Here is a 14,169-nt window from a genome sequence, read left to right on the forward strand (position 1 = left end):
ATCTAACACTGGGTATTTTGCAGCTATAAAGCTGTTGCTGTTATTCGGTTTTGATGTTTGACTTCTGTCTGCTTTGGCTCATAATTGAAGTAAAAATGAAAAGACAGTGGAGTTCTGGTTTCCAGCTTCTTCAAGAAATCATATGTTTGTGGCACCAGGAGATTTGAACACAGATATTGCTTGTGACAGGAAGATGTGAAAATAAATAATAGAGAGGAGACTTGAATGAAATACTATCTTGTGCAGAAAATAAGCATAAGATCAGTGATCCTCCAGAAATTCATCTCTCCTAGGATTTGCTCAATATACTTTGCTTCACTGGATGAATTTTTACTTTTTGAGGCATAGTTAGACTTGAAAGTGTAACACAGTTTGTATACAGCAGAAAAATCCTATTAATCTCCAGTAGTACATCACTTTATGTTCTTTGTGTAGGACTTGATGATGAGTTCAACAATATCCATGTCTTGATAAAAGTGCTTTCGTGCTCTGTTGAAGAAGCTGTGGGATTTTCCCTAAGCTGGTTCTGGTCTGGGATCTCATCAAGTTTCTTCACCTTCTTGTTTAGTTTTATGATTTAACCTTCAAGCGCTTCTCTGTGGATCCTGTGATTCTCTTTACCATACAGATTGAATACAGTTGTTATTCTCTGGTTATTTAACAATCCCCTGCAGGTACCCTGTGGAATTTATCCTCCTACGAGCCCCTGAAGATGGTCATCATCAACCACGGTCTGCAGACGCTGACCAACGAGGTGATCATCCCGCACTCGGGCTGGGAGAGCGAGCCCAACGAGGACTCCAAGCCGCGCGACGCCGAGTGGACAACGGTCTTCAAGAACACCTCTGGCTGCTTGAGGTAAGGCTCAGCTCTGCGTTGTTTTCCCCATCGCTTCTTGGGGGTTTCACTGAAAAATTTGGGCTGCTGGCTATTTAGAATTCTTAGTGTTCCTTCTAAAATTCCTTGTAAAGGAGCCTTTTCTGGTTTCATACTGTGTTTGCAATTCTGAAAGCACCTTGAGAGCAGGACAGTTCATGCTAAAAGCTGGAGTCAGGAGGAGTTCTAATGCAGCCTGAAAAACCTTGAAGAATCAATGTTCCCTAAGCACATTTTGCTTTTCTTTTGAGAGAAAAGTTATGCTATTTAGTTTAGATTCTTCAGCTTTGTGATGAAGTCAATTAGTTCGAATAAAACTAATAAAGATTTGGCATTATACCTTCTCTTTCTCTTAAATGTATTCCTGTCAGATTTGTACTGATTAATGCATCTTCAGAAGTTGGTTCATTTCTGTTTCTTGGGCTTGTGGTCTCTAAATTGTAATAACTATTCCCCCAAGTAACTTGACAAATGAAGAAAGTAATGAAAAGTGTTCTGGAAGGGCCCATTACTGAAATTATTTGCAGTCCCACTGGAAGCTGAGGTCCTCTAAGCCGACTCCAGACATCATAGGTTTTTACTTACTACTGTCTCATTTCTAGGGATGTTCTGCAAGAGGAAATTAGTCATGGTGAGGGAATAAAAGGATTATCTCAATGAATATGAGATTCTCCAGTAAGTATAGACAATAAATTGGTCATTAGTAGACTAGCCTAATCCACATCATAAAATTTTATTAGTATGTGGATCTGCTCAAACCTCTGTACTCCAGGGTATCTCGGTTTGTTGATCAGTTGGGTTTGGGCTTTTGCGGGTTTTTTGGTTATTTTAAATTTTAAAGTAAGGCACTGGGTTTACAGGAAACTCAAAAGCTTGTGTCCTTTTGGACATTGTATTCTTAAAGCCTATGAAGAAGGGTGTGAAACGTGGTACTGAGACATTAGAGAATTTAAACCTCTGGTATTTGAAAGTCCAGGTGAACCCTGTAATGCATCAGGCCAACACCCAGTGAATGGTGGCTGCTCTGCTGCTGAACAGGGAAAATGTCGTTCAGTCCTCTCATCTGTGGTCTCTGCTGTCACAGTCAGGAGGGACTTAGTGCTTCCTAGTGGAAACTTTGAAGCTTCCATCAGATGTGAGGTGAGGTGATCTCATGCCCGACTGAGGCTGCCTGAGGTAGATGGGGATGTGAGAGCAGGGAAGGGTAATGTGGAAAAGGTAATCTGTGCATGTCTGTGCTGAGCCATGGAGACAGCAGCCTCCTGCACAGGAGCTGAGGAGAGCTGCCCTGCTGTCTGCCCACTCTGTGCAGTGAGGTGAGTGCAGGGGCAGGTGGGTGTGAGCTGCCTTGCAGCTGGTTGTGCTTGCTGTTCCCGTGTCAGGGATATAACACACACTGTTGTAGAGCACTTCCAGATCTAGGGGTCTAAATGGGCATATCAAAAGTAATTAACATTAAAACTGTTGGAAATTATTTTGTGTTGTGTGTTGAAATCCTGTGCAACTCATCTTTAAAAGCAGCAGCAAGATGTGATAGTTAACACCAACAGGGAATAAATTGTTGCAGCCATCTGTCTGACAGACATCAGTGTTTAAAAACCCCTTTGCCTACGCTTCTCTCATTGACTCAGTAGCTGGTCCTAGAAATTCAATTTTCCACGAATGGAGCTTATTGCAGGCTGCAAACTGTTCACTAGTTTGATATTTAATTGGGAGGTTAGGCCTCTTGATTATGTGCCAGCCTCCCTTTGTCTCCTTTGGAAGTGAGCCTCAGGTGTGAGCTGTGTTGTCTCCCAAAATAAGTGGAACCATCTCTGAGCCTCTGAGGCTTCAGGTGTCCTTGCAGTTTAGGTATCTAAGCAGAACACAGGCACTGTGCATGCAGCATGACATTCATTTCAGTATCATTTTTTCAGTTAATGAAGTTTATCAACAGATGTGGGTGAGTTTGTTCCAAACTCAGTGATTCACAGCATGAACTGCCAGTTAATTACTTGCTGGGTTTTTTTTTTTAACACTGCTTACTCATCTTTACTTTGTTCTTAATCTAGGTTTCTCCTTTGATAATGTGGAGCTATGGAAACACTCATTTCAACATAATTAAAAACAAGTAATTAAAAAAACCCACACTACAATTATTTAGCTTTACCTCTTCTTCAATTCCTGGTCCATCCCACTTTCCTTTCCAGTCTTACCCATTTTCCCCTGTGTAACTTGTGTCTCTGCCCCCTCACTTTGGGGGTTCAGGTGCTGGTGTGTGTGCAGTCTGAGTAAGTTGGGGTGAGCTATGTGCTCACCTTGGCCCAGTGCCTCAGGGTGGATTTAGAGCTGCATTGACAGCAGGACAGTGTGGTGTGGCAGGCACGTGTGGGATGGAAGGATGGTCCAGCTGCAGGGTCAGTAACCCCTGAGCAAAGATCTGTACCAGCACCAGGGCTGGGGATTCACTTACAAGATAAGAGCCATGGTCCATGCACTCTGCCCTTGGCTGGAACTGAGGTGGCTCTCTGGCTTTCTGTAGCCAGATTTACCCACTTGCTGAAGTAACAAAATTCCCACTGTGATGCTGGATACTGATTTAGGTTCGTATGGCCACAGGATTTGCACCCCTGCTCACAGTTGATCATCAGAGAAGCCATTCAAGAGAGCTGCTTTGCCATGTTATTTGTTCTGGGGTTACCTGGGACACTCAGTGGTGCCCACTCCAGGCTGCTGTAGCTGACTGCTCACACAGAGAGCCAGGGGGAATCCAAGGAGGAAAGGCCACTGTTGAAGGTCTATACTGACTGTTGTTTATTTCAAGTCAGGCCCTCTCCTGTGACTGTGCCCATTGTAGGGGTATTTTGAATCCTGGTATCATCTGGAACATGGCTGATGGGTTGTGTGTGCCATCTCACTCTGCACTTGACTTGCCAAAAACTCTGCTCAAAGAAATGTTTGGGGGAATCCTGTATTCCCCTTTAGAAATTTGGAAGCACATCCAATTTGCAAAGTATGATCTAATAATAAAATTGATTGGATGCTCTTTTATAATCTTGACCACTGAAGCTTTCAGAAATGAGTGCAGGTGATGGTAATTTTGTCTTCATTCCCATCCTGAGATCAGGAAAAAGATGCTTCCTCTTACATTGCTGTGTTTCCAAGGGTAGACACAGTATGATGACTAGATCTGCAATATCCATAATCACTTTACTGCTGCAAATGGTCACTAGCCTTGTGAGGGATGCTGCCCTGGGTGTCATTTATAAAACAGGGGTGTTCTTGTATCCTGTTGAAGCTGATAAAAGAAACATGTATGGTAGAAATCTGGAAAGGAACAGTAGAAGACAAAGCAAAGTGGATTTTTGGTTATGAAGCAGTAGGACTGGGGAAGAAGTAAGGAAGACATTTGCCTGCCATAGGAGAATCATTAAGTATGTACAGATGTTCCTTCATTTCATTTATAGTGCAAGTTTTATGTCTTCACATTGTATTTTATTCTTTTAGGTATGTAGAGAAGGTCTCTTCTAGTTACTGCCTTTTTTTTTTTTCTTTAAACACTTAAATCCCTACTGGGATTTGCAATCCTGAAGCATTTGTCTTCAAATTGCACTCCTGGTGAAGCAGTGGAATTATTTGGTGCATCTTCGTGAGGCAAGTTCATGGTCCTTCCTAGAACTTTTACCCAGACATTGAGAGGTGCTTCAGGAAAAGAGTATGAACTGAGCTCTTGTAGGAAAGATGGATCTGTGGTTCATGAACACCCAGGCAGTTCAGAGACCTTCCCTGGGTCTCCTGGTTTCTCCTAAGGTGCTTCCCTGCTTTGCATGGAAATTGCTGCATCTGTGAGTCAGAGCACTGTTGCAGTCACATCATCTTGTTAGTTGTCTGTGGAGATACCCACCATGATTCCTAGTTTTCTGGAAGCAGCAAGGATTTTAATGGTTTAAAAATTAAATTCATTCTGGGCTTAATTGCTAGTTTCTGCCTAATTGCTTTTAATTCTCTCTTGGATTTTTTCACTTACAAGAGGACAGAGTAGAACTTAGTTCCTAAATTGCCAACTTTCTAGCCTGATTCCTGTGCTAAACTGACCTGCTGTCAACAAATGTTAAATGAATTAATTTGCATAGCAAACAGATGCAAAGTGCTCCTTTTTTCCAGGGGTACCATCTGTAGTTGCAGCATTTCTTGTCAGTTCTCCAAGTACACAGAAATTCGCATTCACAAATATCCTCAGGGTTCAGAGCCCTGGCCGAGGTGTATGAACACAAACAAACTGCACCACCTGACTTCCCCTAAAAACACACATTCTTCAGCTGGAGATTGCACATTACAGCAACATCAGCCCCTGAGAAGGGAAGGGACAGCCTGGTGGCTGGAGCTGTACCAGGAGACTTGAGAAGTGTGGATTTATTTGCTGGTGCGCTACTGCACTGACATAATTACAGGCAAGATTAATGGTATAAACCTTTTTGTGGTCTAATTTTTATTAGCCCTGTCTCCTTCTGGCTTTGGTGAGGTTCAGGCTGCTGAGTGCCTTAGGGGATCTAGACTTCACTCTTCAATCTTCTGTCTTTAATGTGGGACTGGCACCTCGGTGTGTACCCTCCTCTGAAGCTGCTGTAAATACCAGTAGTTCAAGGATTGGAAATGGTTCATCCTACAGACTTCAACTGGGAAATAGCAACTTCTGCAGGTGTAAATTAAGGGTTTGGTCCATGGAATCAACACCTGATAGGTTTGGTAAATGTGAGACGTGATGCTTGAAGACATGGTGTAAAGACTCAGGGAATTCAGAGCCAGAAATATGCTCCACCAGGTTGAGAAATGATGTGAAAGTATCTGCAGATTCCTCTTAGGTACTTCAGAGGAAAGGAAACTGCAAGAGCTTGATGGTAAATCAGAAATATTTGGGATATGTCAAATCCTTTTTGTATGCAAATGTTCTGAGCCTTTTTCTGAGGACGACAGAGCATTATGGTACATGCCTGTACATCTTGTGCTGCAAATGTCACCTGCAGTGTTTCAGACACAGGTAACACTGTGAGTCCTCATGTCTTTATAGTTTAATAATGTGTATGTACCCAGACACAGCCTGCACACACTGTCTGGAGCAGGAGTGTGGGTGTGTCTCTGAGGCATGTGGAGGTAAAGAAGATTTGTCAAGCAACTTGTGGTCTTGTTTGGGCAGAAAAGGTCTCTGTCTTTGCCCCCAAAAACACCTGTATTGAGTGCACCAGTGATGTTGGTGTGCCTGTTTTTTCTTCCCATCTCTGTGTGCTGAATTTGAGGAACAAAAAGAGGTAAAGTCATCAAAACCAGGTTCTTATGCCCTTCTTTCTTATTAATGATTAATGTGTGGCTTTTCTCTGAAGAAGAGTGCCTGGGAATTAGAGCTTTCAGAATGCATTACTTTCAAGCTCTATTCATCTTTAGATCCTGCAGGCATGATAATAGTATGTGGTGACAGTCACCTGATATTTGTCCTGTGTGCACTCATACACTGGAGGCAGCCTTCATCTCCAGCTGGCTGAGGTAAGAAGGTGCTCAAGTGCAAATCTGTGACCTGGAAGTGCTGCCTAGTGCAGAGCAGGAGCTGAGGCTCAGGTGATGCTGCTGCCGGATGAGCTGCCCTTGGTGTCAGGGGAGCTTTGCTCACTGAGGCATGGCACAACAGAGAAGGTAGAAACTAAAGGCTGGCGCCTGAAAACTCACATTTCTGTCTTTTTTATCAGCAGCAAATTTGCATTAGTACAGAGCCCTCCTCAGCAGCTACACTTCTCCCCAACTCCAAAAAAAGTTCTATGGCAAAGTCATTTGTTTGACATTTTCTCTTTCTCTGTGTATTCTCCTATCCTAGTTGAAGTAGTCCTTTCCTGTGCTTTGCAGGGGAGTTATTTAACCAGGATCATCTGGAGAGGACTCCTCCCAAAGGTTCATGTTTCTCTGTGCCACCCAGGGGAGCAGAGGGCAGATGCTGCCAACTCTGTCCCCCACTCACCCGCAGTGCTGAGGCTGCTGTGCTCGTGTTGTGTTCACAGTGGGTGCAGCCTGTGGGAGATTGATGCTCCAGGTACTGGAGCTAATGATTCTGTCAGTCTTTTGGTGTGCAGCAGGTGCTTTTGAAGTGGACTTTGAATGAAGGAATAGTTCCAGAAAAGAGATAAAAAGGGACCAAAATTTGCCTGTGAATCTTCACTTTGGAGGCAGCAAGTAGCACGAAAAGGGAGAAGCTTATCTGCCCAACCCAGACTGGAAAAAATCAACTCAAATTAAAAACCCACACAAAAGAGAGGAGTGAGCAAAGGCAGTTTCTTAATTAGCTTACTGATACTGTGCAGGATCACAGCATATGGCTGTCCTGGGGCTTATATGATGTGCAGAGCGTTTAATTCGTGCTAGTAAGGAGCTGTTAGGGTTCCTCCTGACAGTTCCTGATGTTTAGCTTGTAATATAAATAAATTATGCATAGATTTTAGCAGCAGAGACATAACCTAGTTACATGCAATCTTAATGCTTTACAATCATATCTTGAGGTATAAATTTAAGGTTGTGCATTTGCTTACTGCCTTTTGTCATTACTTAGAAATGAACCTAGATCCCTCCTCCTCCCTTGGCTGTCAGGAAAGGGAATCTACAAAATGTCTGTTGCTGTGGTGGGGTGAAGAGCAGGACTGCAGCAAAGCTCCCTGCAGGCATTCTAATGGGTGTAGTCTGCTGTGGAAGGCTTGTGAGCCCTGATCCTTTGTTAGATTAGTACCACCTCCTTTCTGTGTTTTTGAGATTCTTTGTCATGGCAGCAAGCATGTGTGCTAAAGCAAGCAGAGTCCCTTGGCTTTTCCTCCGGGAAGAGACTGGAATATCTTGGAAGCTGAGTAGCTGCTGGGCATCGTGGAATTCTCGTGCAGTGCATTTCTGCGTCATTTTGCATTACAGGAGGGCAAGCCAAGGCCCTCCAAGTAGGTCATGCAGGAGGTAACCAGTCAGCATTTTACTGAAAAGGCATTACAAGGTGTTTTGGGTATAGAATGCCACAGAAAACAAGGTACAGATGTTGAGTCCATCCTTTGTTAAACTGTACTCTTGAGCCCCAGCCTGTTTGAGAGCTCCCGTAGGCAGAGCAGACAGGGATATGAGGTGTGACAGGGGGCCCTGTAGATCTCTTGCTCTGTGCCACTGCTGCTGGAGCACAGACTGTGCTCATTAAACCTTTTTTCAGGGCTGGTTTTTGCTGTGTTCTCTCAAGCATTTGCTCAACTAAAGAAAGCCAACCACTTTATTTAAACAGGTGAAAGGGTTTGCATGCAAAGAAGCTGGGGCTGCTCTGCTGCTTCTCTCTTGGGTGTAACTGGTCAGTGAACGCTGCAGTGGAGCAGCAGCATCCAGGGGGATCCCAGGGCTGAACAATCCCTCCCCAGCTGCTCCCTACCTAAATCAGCATCAGTAGAGCTCCTCTGGCTTTCTCTGCATTTCATTTGGACTTTGGCTTCTTTCTGCTTTCTTTACCATATTTTCTGCTTGATTTCTGATTGAGCTCTCTGCTGCCAGACTGCATTGTGCTGACCAGAGCTGCCTGGATCAGGCTATCTTTGTGACACAGGCAGCTTCTTTCTTTTTCTCTCTTGTTTTCATACCAATGAACTTTTAATACCAATTAAACTTTCTGGTACTTGATGTGAACTGAAGTATGGAATCCATTCAATTTCTGCATGAAATGATGGAATGATTTTTAAATATTGTATATTCCTCCTCTGAGACATAGCAGGCCTAGAAATACACTTGGAAATAGAGTTCATTTACTACAACTATTATTGATCCATTCCTTTGGCTGGCATCCAAATAAAAATTTATTTATTATGAAGCAGTTTGGGGGTGTGGAGGAGGGTGCTTGTATAGCAAGTGTTCTACTTGCCAGAGTAGGTGGACAGAACAACTGATATATTTTAAACTAGACTTGTGAGAAGCTCTTTTATCAGCTGAAGTATGCCAAACTCAGTGTCTGGACAGCAAAGGCTCAGTGATGGTGCTGGTCAGGGTCTAGCAAGGGGGTGGAAAGAGCTCGTCACTGTCTCGGCTTCAGCTCTCAGCTGTGATTCTTCCAGGGAAAGGTGGAAGTATTACTAGGAGGGTGTCTTAAAATTTCCAGTTCAACTTCCTATTTATAGAAAAAGCAAAGTCTCCAAACTGTTGTCTTCATTCCCAGCTAGATCTCTAAACAAAGTGCTTTTTACACCTGAACTGAAGCAGGAGGGTCACTGTTCAGTGGCACTCCAGCCCTGGCTTCATCCGCAGCACTGTGGGGTAGCAGCTGGTGGTGCTCTCCAGCCAAGTGACAGACAAAACAGTCCTGGAAATACTGGCTTTAATTTTCAGAGCTGAAGGTGTCTTTGCCTTTTTTTCAAGTTTCTCTTCATCATTAGAAAGAAAACAATCCAAAAGCTCTGCACATCTCCACTCTGTCTGTTGGATTGTTAGGGAGAGCACAGAGGGGGCACTGCCACATGATTGCATTGAAAGAGTGCACATTAAGTACCCTGTACTTAATTACTTTTAAGTCTTTTCTCTTGAAGATAATTCTGGTGTGTGGCACAGGCAGTAGTAACAGCTCACCTCTCCTAGGGGGTGAAGGCCAGCTCTGTTCTGCAGATGTAGATGTAAATGTAGCATTCAGAATTGCATGTTATTGAGCCAGGTCTTTGGTGATAATGATAACCTTATCTAAGGTGTGAACAGATTGCTCAGCACACTTGCCCTCATTCTCTGAAGTCTTTAATAGCAACAGACTACATTCCTAGCCTGATGAGTTTCTGTGCTCATAGGTATTTACTTTTATTTAGCATTTATTTAGTGCTTTTTGTTTTATTATTTTGGTTTTTTTTTTCCCCAGGGAGAGCATATATTGCAACATCCTTACAAATTCTCTTTCAGTACTCCTGGCCACAGTCTGAACTCCAAGAATTTGATGAAAAATCCAGATTGAGTTTTCTAACTAAAGGCTGGAGATTTAAAATCTCCGGAATGAGATTTGTGCTTTACTGTTTTATGTAAAATCAGTCATCCAGTTGGTTTCTTTCTTACATACCTGGAGTCACATGGGCAGTAATTGTGTGGTTTGTTTCTAGACTGTGTATATTTACAGGAAGCACACTGAAGGTTCCTATGACCCTTTGCATTGTGACATAAGAAAGACACTTCTGGTTTTAAAATACATTTGTCATTTAACAGACTCTTGGAAAAGTACTGAAAAGCAGGAAAGTCAGGGAAAGCAGCAGAGGCCTTCCTGGGGGTGAAGAGACAGGACAAGTGTGCAGAACACTGGGGATGAATGGCAGGTCTCATTTGTCACTGGTTTGTGTAAAAATAGTTTGAGTAGTTCCCCCTCACCATTCCCACCCTTCTCAATGGACAATCAGCTTTATTTTCAGTTGTAACAGGATATTGGCCCATCAGTGCCTCAAAAGCCCTGCAGAGTTGTTCACACTTCAATAAGTAGCTTTGACTTCTGTCTACAGAGGTTCTTGATATTAATTTGCCCCAGCAAGCAAGTCAGTGAGATCATTTGTTTAATTGCAATATCTTCTGGCCATTCCAGGTCTTGCATGGCAGCCTGTCTCCTAAGTAACAGAGTTAGCAGCACCTCAGCTGGGGTCTCAGCTGCCTTTCTCTTTGGTGTCTTGTGTGAAACACTCCATCCACTGAAGAATTACTTCTGGTGTATAGCACTACTTGTCTAATGTGTAGAAAAGTTAAATGAAAAGCAAAGCTCTCTCTCCAAGTCTGGATGCCATGTTGCATACCTCCATTGCAGGAGTTTCTGGCCTGGGTGAGGCTCTGCATTCCTTCTGTGGAGTGTTGCCCTGTGTAAAGGGACTGCAAATCCTCTTTAACTGCTGGAATCAGTCATGTTTGTTGAATTCCATCACTCTTGGAAGAAGGGTGCTCAGAAACCTTGCTTTGAAAGCTTCCTTTGGACAATGGTTTGGTTACATCTTTCATTCCATCACATTTAACAGATACAAGATGCAGAGCAATCCCAGTGCAGATGTGAAATGGGAAGAGATTTTTCCTGACTCCTGTCAGTGGAGTGTGCTATCAGGTTGATTTTTCCATGGCAGTTTCTGTCCTTTTCCATATCCAGTGCCAGCAGGAGCTCTCCTGTCCGCGTCATCCCTTTTGTTTGCATGCTCCAGTCCCTCCTGAAGACCAAAGATGATTTTGACCAGTGACTGCCACGTGGTGCTTTTCAAGGAGGTGCATGGTGGAGTCTTAAGGCCATGGCAGAAATGCAGCCTGGCATTTTCCTGGGTTGCATGGACTTGGGAAGGCATCTTTGGATCATGGAAACCAAACCTGGCAGCACTTCTCATGGCCTGCTCAGATGAGAACTTGGTCAAAGCACACTGCCATTGTTTTCACAGGGCCCACCTTAGTTTAGAGCTTAGAGATTGTGGCATGGATTTGAAATGAAAATATTTCCATGGGGTTTGGGAGCTCCTCACTGCCTTCTGCAGTGTTGGAGCAGCAGGAAGAGCAGTCTCATGATGCAGGTGCTGATCTCCCTGGGCTTTGTCTGTCTGAGATCTGCCTGGACTGCTGGGACAGGAGTGGGAGCTGAGCTCTCGCTGGGTCAGACACGGCACTGGGGTTTGTTCTTCCAAGGCAGATAAATCCCAAGGGCTGCAGGAAGCTCATTACCCACGGAGGGAGGACTAACAAAATCCCAAGAGTTGTGTATTTATAGAGCAGATGTTTCTGCATGAGATGCTTATAAGGATACATTTTGTGATGTGCTAGTTAAAACATTAAATCTGCAAAGTTTGATGTCTGGATAACTTAGTCAAAGCATTAATTAGCTATTAACTTGATCCTGCAGAGTTTTCATGCTTATTTATGTGTGATAGATGTGGGAATTTTTTCTCAAGGCATTAATTTCCAGTAAATTCTTCTAAAGTTGAAGAGACAGGGATATCAGCAGGTCATACTCTTACTTATACAGTATTATAATATTTTTTCAATCATAATGTTATCAATGTCTACCTCGGTATTAGCCCCAGTACAGATCAAGAAGTAAGAAATCAGGATACACAATACTGTGATGCTGTTCATAACCAAAGTGTAAAACAAATGTGGTGCAAGTGTGATAGCACAAATGAACCAGAGAAAAATCTCTTCTGAATGGGCCATAGGGCAAGGAAGGTGAGAAGGTTGAGCTGTTCTGCCTTTAGTCTGACAGTGTTGCTTTTGAATTCTAACACTGTGAGACTTAATGAGGGAATAAAAAATGTGATACACAGCTCCAGATAAGACCATTTATAGTGCATTTCTGTCACCCTGAAGCTTAACAAGTAGTGTTCCACATTAATAGATGTGCTTGAAGGTGGAGCTGCTATCATTTATTGTTATAACTCCTGAAAGGTATCTCAGAGAATTTGAATTCTAATTTCATTTTCATAAAGACATAGCATTAAAATTCACATTTGTGTTTTTGATACAAAAGGATAAGTACAACTGGAGATGGGAAAACAGCAGTAGGATTCTCTTCCATCTATCCTGTGGAATCATTTTAATACCCACTTTACCTGCCTTCTATCATCCACTGCTAGAGGTGAAGCTGTGTTAGGATTTGAGAAAAGAATTTGTTTATCTGTGCATTTCATTTGTTTTCCTAATTGAAAGTTAATGTGCTGTTACAGCAACCAGCTCACAATTAAGTGCCTTCAGATTTTGAGAGGTCTCTGAGAAAAGGTGAATTTTCTTAGTTTCTAATTAACACAGCAGCCTGCCCAGATGACCGAGACATGGGAGGGGACCATGATTGATTTGTTAATTACTTGGAGATTGGCAGTCCCTCTAGTTAAAAGCAAAAACTGACTGCAGGATCCTGATAACAGAAGGTAATGATGGTGTCCTGAGCTTTTGAGAGGTAACCTTACATAGCTTTGTGGGATTCAAAGACCTGTTTGTTGAAAGGTTGTCTGTGTTATTGTTGGAATTACTGTGTTTCAGCTTTGTGAAGAGCTTCCATACAGGTTTGGTCAGTGAGCACGATTAAGAATAATTTTGTCACTTCATTTTCCCCCTAAAGAAAAGGGGGGTGTGGGGGGAAGGCAGCATTTGGAAAATTGACTTGAATTTTATTTATTTTTTGGGAAATGGCAGATTGATGCTTAATGCAAGGCTGGGGTATCAGTTTGTGCTCGCTGGATGAGTTCAGGCCAAGTTCAAAGATCGCCTCTGACAGTTTCTACAGTCATTGATAAGTGTAACTTTAACAACTCCAAGTAGCCTTCCACTCTGTCTTGCTTGTTCTACCTGTGCCATTCTCTTGTGCAGAGTTTTGAGAAATTCAAAGCCATGTAAACTGTCGTCCTTTCCTTACTGAACTTGACTGACCCAGACTTTGTGATGAATCTGCTGCACACAGCTTTTTCACTTTCTGTGGCCATGATACTGCTGGGCAATCTTGTGACTTAGTATGTTTTTCCTAAAGTGGTAAAAGTACCTTTCAGTTTGCATCTGCTGGTTTTGAAATGAAATTTTTGGTTTAATACTGTTTGCTCTGCAGACTCCAGCCTGGTTTAAGGTGAGTCCCTGGGCTCACCAGCGAAGCAGAGAAGGTGTTTGTAGGTACCTCTGGGATTGTGTTCCCCTTTTTGCTCAGGCTCAGAGAGTTGCAGATGTGCATTGCCCACACTTTACTGAGCTTTAATAGGTTTGTCAGTCCACTTGGCCTCTTAATTTTTCAATCCAAAATGATGAGTTCTTAGTAATTGTAGTATAAATCAATGCACCTTTAACTTTACAGTGAAGAACTTTATAGTGAAGGTTACAGGGCTAAATTTTCTTTCTCCTGTCAGGAATGTAAGTTCAGATGGAGCAGAAGCGCGCAGAAGGCTGAGAGAGTGTGATGGCCTGGTGGATGCCCTCCTGCATGCTCTGCAGTCTGCAGTTGGCAAGAAGGACACGGACAATAAGGTGAATTTGAGTTTCAAAACATAGTGGATGTTGGCATCAGTTTATGCTGAAGTGTTGCACTGGGATTCAACTTTTGTTTGCTGGTATTAGAAGAGGATTATGCTTGCCTCAGAAAATAGAGTAATTGTCCTCCTCTCATGGCTGGTATCCGTGGTAGTGCTGATGGGGTATCAGCAGGATGCTGCTGTGTTTCCCTCTATGGCTGATGAGGGGAGCAAGGGCTGGTTGCTGGGAGAGGTGAGGAGACTGGTCCTTTATTGTCAGTGACATTATTGCTATTGTTCTGCATTACTTAATTGGCATTTATAAGTGCAGTCTCCAAATCAGAATTGAGTC

The 14,169-nt window shown here is 43.0% G+C and overlaps 1 protein-coding gene across 25 annotated transcripts in view; it reads left to right on the forward strand.

Annotated features, from left to right (window-relative positions):
• ARVCF (ARVCF delta catenin family member) overlaps positions 1–14,169 on the forward strand; it is a 246,792-nt gene that overhangs the window by 181,689 nt on the left and 50,934 nt on the right. For all 25 annotated transcript variants that reach the window (XM_064727179.1, XM_064727180.1, XM_064727190.1 and 22 more), the window contains 2 exons: positions 675–858; positions 13,716–13,833. In XM_064727179.1, the coding sequence (XP_064583249.1) occupies positions 675–858; positions 13,716–13,833 (302 nt within the window). The remainder of the gene's footprint in view (positions 1–674; positions 859–13,715; positions 13,834–14,169) is intronic.

Source organism: Zonotrichia leucophrys, chromosome 15 (assembly GCF_028769735.1).
Source record: "Zonotrichia leucophrys gambelii isolate GWCS_2022_RI chromosome 15, RI_Zleu_2.0, whole genome shotgun sequence".
NCBI classification, from domain to species: domain Eukaryota; kingdom Metazoa; phylum Chordata; class Aves; order Passeriformes; family Passerellidae; genus Zonotrichia; species Zonotrichia leucophrys.